Source organism: Galeopterus variegatus, unplaced genomic scaffold (genome assembly GCF_000696425.1).
Source record: "Galeopterus variegatus unplaced genomic scaffold, G_variegatus-3.0.2 Scaffold5664, whole genome shotgun sequence".
In the NCBI taxonomy this organism is placed as follows: Eukaryota; Metazoa; Chordata; class Mammalia; order Dermoptera; family Cynocephalidae; genus Galeopterus; species Galeopterus variegatus.
In genome coordinates, this window is record NW_007731775.1 from 137,597 (window position 1) to 147,122 (window position 9,526).

Consider the following 9,526-nt stretch of genomic DNA (forward strand, 5'->3'; position numbering starts at 1 on the left):
TGTTGAAAGACAGGATTCACACATGGACAGGCACCTTATGGTGGAAATGCACCGAAATGTGGCCCAACAGGCAGGGAAATCTGGGCTAGAAGTTATGGCTTAATGATGACAAGAAAATTAAGCAAGTTTGGGGAAAAGATGAGGCAGAATAGCACAGTTGCATAATTATGAGTAGTTAGAAGTACAGTCCGTCCTCCATATCCATGGGTTCTGCATCTGTAGATTCATCCAACTGCAGATTGAAAAAATTCGGGGAAAAAAGTCCAAAAAGCTAAACTTGAATTTGCTGTGCGTCAAGTGCTACACTGAATCCACACAAATGAAGGGATGTGTAAGCATTGCATTAGGTATCGTAAGTACTCCAGAGATGATTTAAAGTATACAGGAAGATGTGGATAGGTCATATGCAAATACTGTGCTGTTTTATGTAAAAGACTTGAGCATCCATGGAGTTTGGTATCCCCACAGATCCCGAGGGACAACTGTATCATGAAAGGGCAAAATAAGATCTACTGTCTCACCAGTTGTCCAAATGCTGGCTTCTCTTAACTTAGGCTTTCCTACACTTGATTCTTTCCCACTCTGACTAGAGTCTCAGCCCTGATCCTTCACCATCTCCATTCCTCCAACACATCTACTTTGCCACACCACAGCTGGAGGGAGTGTCCCCAAGGTTGGGAAAGTTTTATGGTCTGAATATCTGGAGCCTCTCAATTCCCATGTAGCCTGTAGTTTATAAGCTANGTTGATTAAATCAGTATTACTAGCATATATATTGTTACAAATCGTAATTATTCTTTGGGCCCCTTGTCCAACCTCTACCCTTCCCCCATTTCCTCCTCCTCCCCCCTTTAATTGCCCTAGATTTCTTCTCTCCTTCTGAAAGAATAATGGTTACTCGTTAATTTGTTGCCTGATCTGTCCAATGCTGAGAGATGTGATCAGGTCCCCCAATATTATCAGAGCAGATGCTTCTTCTGTCACTCTGAAATGGGTTTTGTGGAAAGAGATATCCTCGTCTTTTCTTTGTGTCTGCTGGTGACCCTTCTTGTGTGAATGCATTCCAGTGGTTGGTGGACCATCTGCGTGGTAGCTGTGGCATCTAGCCGCTTTTGCAGAGGCCATGGTTATTGTGGTGGCTGTGGTGGGCCACCCACATGGAGGTGCTGTTTTTGGCATGNTCCCCTTCTCCATGTCCCGGGTCCCTGGGCAGGCCCCGAGGTACTGGCGCAGTGTGCCTGGTTGTGGGAGGAGGGTCCGGTCCCCTTCTCCATGCCTCAAGTACCCAGGTGGGCCCCAAGGTGCTGGCGTTTTGTGCCTGGTGTGGGAGGAGGGTCCAGTCCCCTTCTGCATGCCTCTGGGCTCTAAAGCCTATTTCATCTGTAAAATAGAGATAACAGTATCTACTTTAGGTTGTAGTGGGAATGACATGTAAAGCTTCTGGCACAGTGCCCAAGATCAAGTGTCAGTAAAAGATCTCATTATTGTTATCAGGCAAATCCAGGTGCCACAAGTCTTCTTGGTCTCTCTGAAACCACACTGTCTTGGTTCTCTTTGTGCCTCTCTCTCCATCATTGGCTCTCTTTCTCTTCCTGCCTGTTAAACATTAGTACTTCCTAGAATCCTGTCCTCCACTTACTGCTTGTCTCCAGCGCAGGCTGCTCTCCTGAGCCTCAGACTTCTGTATATACCTGCTTTGGGATCTCTTTCCGTTACCTTGAATGCAGCATATCTCAAACTGCACTCAGCATCTTCCCCTAAACCAGTTTCTTCTGTATTCATGATCTCGTCTGATAGCAACCCCTTCACCATCTCATCCAAACCCAGGAAATATCTTGGCACCCTTTCTCTCTCTCTCTGCCCCTCACATCCTTCACATGTGATCACATATGACGTCTTTCTCCTTGTACCTCTTAAATATTTGTTAAATTCATCCTCTCTTCTCCCTACCTTTAGAGAACTTACAGGAAACAGATCAAGTGACTTTGTCCCTTAATAATAAAATCTGACTCCCTGAGTTTGCTCTAAAACCCTTTGTGGCCAATGCCCTACCTAAATGTGCTGGTCATGCTTTTGTACTTTGCACCTGTCCTTCACTTTCCTTGCGCTGTTCTCTCTTCTACTTTCTAACCCACCTTCTCCTTCCAGCCTTCTGCTGAGTTGGTGAATTAGCCCAAGCTTCATCTCTTCTGTGAACCCTTATTTATTTCCTCAGTGAGAAAGAGTTGTTCCCTCCCCTCTGTTCTCATTATTTACATATCCCTTCCAGCCACATTTTATTATAATTGCTTATGTGTGACCTGCTGACCTCTTAGACTGTCAGCTCCTTGAGGGAAAAGGCCATGTCTTTCCTTTGTAAACTTCTAAGGTCTAAGCATAGTGTCTGGCACGTGGTATGTGCACAATAAATTTTATTTATTTATTTTGTCTGAGCAATTAAATGAAACAGAGAATAACAGAATTGATTATTAAATTATGAGGGAGCCCAACACAATAGAAGAGCTGGGACTTTTGTGTATCTCAGCTATAATTTTGGTTGTGATCTGATAGTAGCTAGGAAAAAAAAATAGTGTTTGTAAGTGCAATAGGAAAAAACCTTCAAAAGACTGAACAGTTATTTTTTAGTGTTTCTCTGAAATACGTGAGTTGAAGCATACATTTCTAACTTAGAGGGGAAAAAACACTAATGTGAATATTTATTTTATAGGAAAGATTTAACACTTTTTTTAGGTATACATCTTTGTCGATATTAATAGTCATTTGGAGTTGAAACATATATAAAACTTAGCTACATTTGGAACAGTTTTAAATATTGCATTTTACCACATATAAGAACTATCAAAATTTATACTGAATCATAACTAGCAAAGGTAGTTAATTCTTGAAATCAGAAAATAATTCACTCGCCATGCATTATTGTAAGGAAAAGTACATTGCACGTTATAATTATTATATTTTTATAAAACCATCCTCAAAGATGTACTGAATATAAGTTATAAGATATGTTATAAGATATAAATATATTCTTATGACAGATGATGTAATCCAACCTCTTTGGGAAACAGGGTTCTCAAAATTGCATTCGGTAGTAGGTCATCTGTTAGAAAAGTTTCAACTAAAAAATATTTCTAGAGAAGCATAGTAACTAATAGAAATTATTCATCTCTTCTAGTGGCCCTTAAGAATTCTTTAACAAATTATAAAGTATTTCCGTATTGGCATGCAATTTTGAAACATTGCCATTTAACAGCGTTTATTTTACAATCAAATGTAACAAATATACATTAAACTTTCTCCTATAAATATTCTAAAGTTTCGGTTTTCTTTAAAAGGAGATACAGTCATCAAATGCTATTGTAGAATTGTATTGTTTATTTATAATCTATTTTGAGAGTGCAGGATGCTGTTTTTACACTGTCTCAACTCTGTGTTTATTCAGGCTTTTTATTTGTCAGTATTTCAAAGAAAGACACTGGAATTTTCTTCTTTGAAAAGTTCCCATTGCATAAAGGACATGTACCTTTATCTAAAGAAAAGAAAGGAAAAGTGAGGTCTCCTTTTGGCACCAAGCCCAGTCTAGCAGTTTGGCCATTTTTTCACATTGCTTTAGTTCTTTGAAAATTAGAAAAATGCTGTTGTTCATTTTTTTGAGGCTTCCAAGGGATGAAAGACTTTGATCCTTCAACTAAAATTAGAGCACTTCTCCCAGGAACAATATATAACAAAACACATTTAATTTATTCTCCCTTCATGTAAACACTGAATAGCTTTAAGAAAAAATACCTGAAGACCTACGGTAGGCTTTTTTATTAAAGAGAAGTACACCTGCTCCAAAATAAAAACCACAAAATATTGGAAATGCAAAAAAAAAAAAATGTAAGTCATTAAAAACACTTAAAATATATACCCGAAGTTACTTAAAGCTAACACATTGAATTGTCTAGAGATAAAGTCCTTTTCTGCTTTGCTGTGAACTACTTTTGGCCCTTAATTCCTGCTCTCTTTGACTGGGAGCCATTAAGAGGTGGTCTTCCTTCATACAAGTTTAAATACCTTCCCATTGCCATCACTCTCTTCAGGCCTTTATTCCTTGTACCATAGTAGTTTTATTTTCCATTGCTTCTCCCACATGAACATTATTCCAGACAAATAATCACTTTTTAATTTTCATATTCAGGTTTATCTGTCTTATATGGCTTTTCCACTTATACCACACCTGGTTAATTAAAATTTTTACCTATAATTTAAAGACCACTTTTAGAATTACTTCCTTTACAACACCTCTGATCATCTAAACTCTGGAAACGATTTCACATTTTTCTAAACTTCTATAACCCTTACTATCAGTATCTCTCAGTGTTATCTAGCATTTTCTGTAAACAGCTGTGTTTTGGCCTCCTATTGGAAGTATACAACATCATTTATGAATACTTCTTGCCAAAATCAAACCCAAATCTCAGTACACCTCTGGATCTAAGTACCAGTTTGTAAGAAATATAGAAGTTGTAGGAAAATGTGAAATGATACCAAAGACATACAGCCATCAAAATTTTCCAGACTGTTAGAAATTTTGCAGGACAAATGACTGGCTTCTTCAACAATTAAATTGAAAGGTGTGGGGAGGGGGGGTATGCAAGGAAGATCCTATAGATTAGAGATTTAAGACACAGGGAACAAAAGAAAAAACAGGTAAGTTAGTTTTCATCAAAATTAAGAACTTTTGTGAATAAAAGTATGCTATCAAGAGAATGAAAAGACAACCCACAGAACAGGAGAAAATATTTTCAAATTGTTTCTGATAAGGGATTGATATCAGAATATATATATAAGGAGCCAACAACTCAACAACAACAACATTTTTAATGGGCAATAGACTCTAACAGACATTTCTCCAAAGAAGATATACAAATGGCTAATATGTGCATGAAAGAATGCTCAACATGATTAGGGAAATGCAAATCAAAACCACAGTGAGATACCTCCTCATACCCATTAGGGTGGCTATTATTAAAAAACAAAACAAAACAGAAAATAACAAATATTGAGGATGTGGAGAAATTTGGAACCCCTGTCCATTGCTGGTAAGAATGTAAATGATGCAGCTACTGTGGAAAGGTTATGGCAATCCATCAAAAACTTAAACATAGAATTACATAAAATTAAACATATGATCCAGCAATTTCATTTTGGGGTATATGCCCAAAAGAAGTGAAATCAGGGACTCAGATAAATGTTTGCACACCAGTGTTCACCATAGCCATAAGGTGGAAACAGCCCAAATGTGCATCAGCAGGTAAATGGGTAAACAATATGTGGTATATGTATATACAATGGAATATTATTCAGCCTTAAAAAGGAAAGAAATTATGACACATGCTATCATATGGATGAACTTGGAAGACATGCTAAGTGAAATAAGCCAGTTACAAAAGGACAACTATTGAATAATTCTACATATGTGAGCTACCTAGAGTAGGCAACTTCATAGAGGTAGAAAGTGAAATAGAGATTACAGGGGCTGGAGGCAGGGAGCATCAGGTGGCAGTGCTTAATGTGTACCATGTTTCAGTTTGGGATGATGAAAAAATTTAGTGATGGTTGCACAACAATGTAAATGTACTTTATGCCACTGAACAAGTACATTTAAAAATGGTTAAAATTGTAAATTTTGTGTTATTTATATTTTGCCACAGTAAGAAAAGCAGGTGACTTAAGAGACCTATCCAGCAAGTGCAATGCAAGGATCTTCTTTGGATCCTCATTTGAGCACTCTTAAAAATAATTTTCTGGGGCCGGCCCAGTGGCGCACTGGAGAGTGCGCTGCTTGGGAGCGCGGCGGCGCTCCCGCCAAGGGTTCGGATCCCATGTGGAGACCGGTTCCCACTCACTGGCTGAGCGCGGTGCGGGTGCAACACCAAGGGTTGCGATCCCGTTGCCAGTCCCCGGTACGGGCGCAACACCGAGGGTTGCGATCCCGTTACCGGTCAGTAAAAAAGACAAAAAGGAAAAAATAAGAATAATAAGAATAATTTTCTGAAACAGGGAAGTCGGTAATGCTGATTTAAATTTGAAGACATTATGGACTTGTTGATTTTTTAGGTGTGGTAACTATATTCGGCAGGGAGTGTAACTGTCCATCTAGAGATATAGCCTGAAATTTTTAATATGAAATAATATGATATATGGGATTTGTTCAAGGTAATCCAGTGGGAGGTAGAGAGTGAAAAGGGGTATGGATGAAACAAGACCCGCCGTGAGTTGATAAATATTGGAGCTGAGTTTCATTATATTATTATTTAATTATGAATAGTTATTCATTCTATTATTCTCTCTACTTCTGTATATGATTGAAGATTTCCTTGACTTAAAAAAAGTGGTTTTAATTGTTAATTGTGCATTTTACTATTATACCAAGGTTATGATCCAGAGGGAAAAAAATGTTTAGCTTATCAGGAAGCCATGATTGGTAAAGTATTGTTTCTATATTTATTGTAGTTCTTTTTATTGCAAGCAACATAAAACCTGACACAATATACTTGAGCAAGAAATGAAGTTTATTTAGTGACCAGACATAGAGTTAGCTTCAAACCCAGCTTAATCCAGGACTTAAATATCACCAGTATTCATTTTTCAGGCCTGCCAATTAAAGATTGAGTCCATTCTCAGGCTCTAAGTACTGGCCCTCTAGCAATTCCAGTCACTCTCCATGACCTCACATTCCTAAGCTTAACATTCTCACATTATCAAAGCCCATCACCAAAAAAAAGAAAAAAGGAAGTCAGTGATCCAGCATTCTCAACAGACATCCTACAGAACCACTCTGAGTGGCCCATCTTAGATCATGGCCTGTCCCTAAACCAGTCCCTGGAGCCAAATTAATGCAACCTGCTCATTAGCTTGGGCCTAAGCTACTTACCCATCCCTGTGTCAGTTCCATAGGAGTACAGTGATTGGCTTAGGCCAATCAGCATCTACCTCCAGAGTTGAAGGTAGAGTCATCCCACCCAAACTGCAGGTTTGACAATAGGAATGACTTCCCAAAGGAAAATCAAGTTACTGTTATGAAGATTTAATTACTATGTATTAAATAATGTAATTCAACTGTTGGTATATACAAATCTCTGTTATTCTACTGAATTTATAAATTTGCTTCACTTGAGGTGTTATGAATAGTAAAAATTTAAATAGAAAGTACATGAAGTGACGTGCATATAAACTTCTGATATACCTGTTATTTGCTAGCCAGCATCCATTCCTCCACTGTTTTAGTAGGTGTTCTCTAGAGAAACAGAACTGATAGGAGACACAGAGAGAGATTTATTATGAGGAATCAGCTCATGTGATTATGGAGGCTCAGAAGTCCCATGATCTGCCATCTGCAAGGTAGAGACCCAGGAAAGCTGGTGGTGTAATTCAGTCCAAGTCTGAAGGCCTGAGAACCAGGGTAGCCTTAGTGGTGTAAAACCCAGTGTGATGGTAAAAGAAGATGGGATGAGATGTCCCAGCTAAAGCATTGAGGCAGAAAAAAAAGGGTGAATTCCTTCTTCCTCTGTTTTTTTTTTAGGCAGATTGGATAATGCCCTCCCACGTTGAGGAGGACAACCTCCTTTACTGAATCTCTCCACTCAAATGCTCATCTCAAGTGGAAACACCCTCACAGACACACCCAGAAATAATGTTTATTCTGGGCACTCTGTAGCCCAGTCAAGTTGACACTTAAAATTAACCATTCCATCCTCCTTACCAGTAATAGTAAGCTGATGAAATGCGGTATCATTTCTCAGTATTAAGACTGTACTTCAGGGCCGGCCCGGTTGTGCACTGGAGAGTGCGCCGCTTGGGAGCGTGGCGGCGCTCCCTCCAAGGGTTCAGATCCCATGTGGAGACCGGTTCCCACTCACTGGCTGAGCACGGTGCGGGTGCAACACCGAGGGTTGCGATCCCGTTGCCGGTCAGTAAAAAAGACAAAAAGGAAAAAAAAAAAAAAGACTGTACTTCAACTGTGTATTATAAAAATTTTCCATTGTACCAAAGAGAGGTAATTTAAAGTAAAAATGTGTTTTTAATTAGGTGAAGTTTCAATATTAATATTCCTATTGGTTACCTCTAAACCATCTAAAACTTATTTTCTGGTATGTTTTTATGTCTTTCAGGGCTAATTTCATATACTGAGTATATTTTCTTGCTTACAATCCTCACAAGTAAGTATCCTGCAATTTTTCTGAGTGATCATATGGAATTTTCCTACTAAACAAGATTTTGGAAGTTTGTTATTTATGTCTTTATCAGAAAACATATGGTTGGTGCCTTGGTTCCTTATATACAAAATGTTAATGTTGTATTAGATTATCCCTTTAGGTCTCTTCTACCTCTTCTACTATGGCACCCCATAGCATTGTCTTCTTAATAGAAGGCTTGTTGAACAGAATAATCACAGAGTTAGCCTGCACTTAGGAATATTAAAAACTCCCATCTGACAAACAAAATTCCTGACCCTTCAAAAGTATGAAGGTGATGAAAAACAACGAAAGACTGAGAAACATTCACAGATTGGAGGAGAGTCAGGAGATGTGATAACTAAACGCAACATGGTGTCTTGTATTTGATCCTACAATAGAAAAGCAGCATTAGGAAAAAAGCACAATTCAAATAAAGTCTGAAGTTTAGCTCATAATGCTGTGTTAATTTCTTAGTCTTGATAAATGTGCTGTGGTTATGCCAGATATTGACATTAGAGGAAGCTGGGTGAAGAGTATATGGTGACTCTCTGTGTTATCTTTACAACATTTCTATATGTCTAAAATGATTGCGACATAAGAAGTATTTTTAAAAGGCCTGCTCTGAAAAAGGGAAGTAAAAAGTAATCATCAATATGAAAATAGCCAAAGTACTATAAAAATATAGGAAAGCCCCTAGGAGAGCTAAAGAAATAAGTTCTCAAATTAATTTTGCATTGAAAGGCAGAACACTTAATAGCAGAGCAGCAGCAACTGTGGAAAAGGTGCTGGAGAATGCAGGGAACAAAGCCTCCACACCGAATGTGTCAGCCTTTGCAAACTGTTATAAGGAGAGATCATTATTTTCTCTGTTTAGGTACTTACTCATAGTTTCTGGTGGTTTATTTCAAATTTGAGGATCTATCTATCTGCAAATAATATTCATTTTTCACTTCATTGCAGAACCCCATTCTGGATTTCATGTTGCTTTTAAAATGCTGGATGCGGATGGTAATGAAATGATTGAAAAAAAGGAATTTTTTAAGGTAAGTAGACGCTAGTTATTTTAGGATTATCACAAAACATCTGGATGCTTGCGTGATAATTTTACATTTTCATAAAAATGAAATTATATTGTGTTTACATATGAAATGTCAATAAATTATTTGAACATTCAAAAATGTTAAATTTTTTGCAATTCAACTTTGAGGAAACCAATAAATGAACAGGGCACAAGATTCCAAAAAGAAAGATAAGCTTAAGCATCGACATTTTTGAGAATTTTGTTTTTATCATTTCGGCAAATAATA

The 9,526-nt window shown here is 37.9% G+C and overlaps 1 protein-coding gene across 1 annotated transcript in view; it reads left to right on the top strand.

Moving 5' to 3' along the window:
• LOC103605230 (calcium uptake protein 2, mitochondrial-like) overlaps positions 1 to 9,262 on the top strand; it is a gene marked incomplete at its 3' end in the record, with an annotated part of 94,100 nt that extends 84,838 nt beyond the window's left edge. Inside the window, exons 7-8 of the mRNA XM_008589815.1 lie at positions 8,154 to 8,201; positions 9,180 to 9,262. Coding sequence (XP_008588037.1) covers positions 8,154 to 8,201; positions 9,180 to 9,262 — 131 coding nt within the window. The remainder of the gene's footprint in view (positions 1 to 8,153; positions 8,202 to 9,179) is intronic.
• Between the last annotated feature and the right edge of the window lie 264 nt (positions 9,263 to 9,526).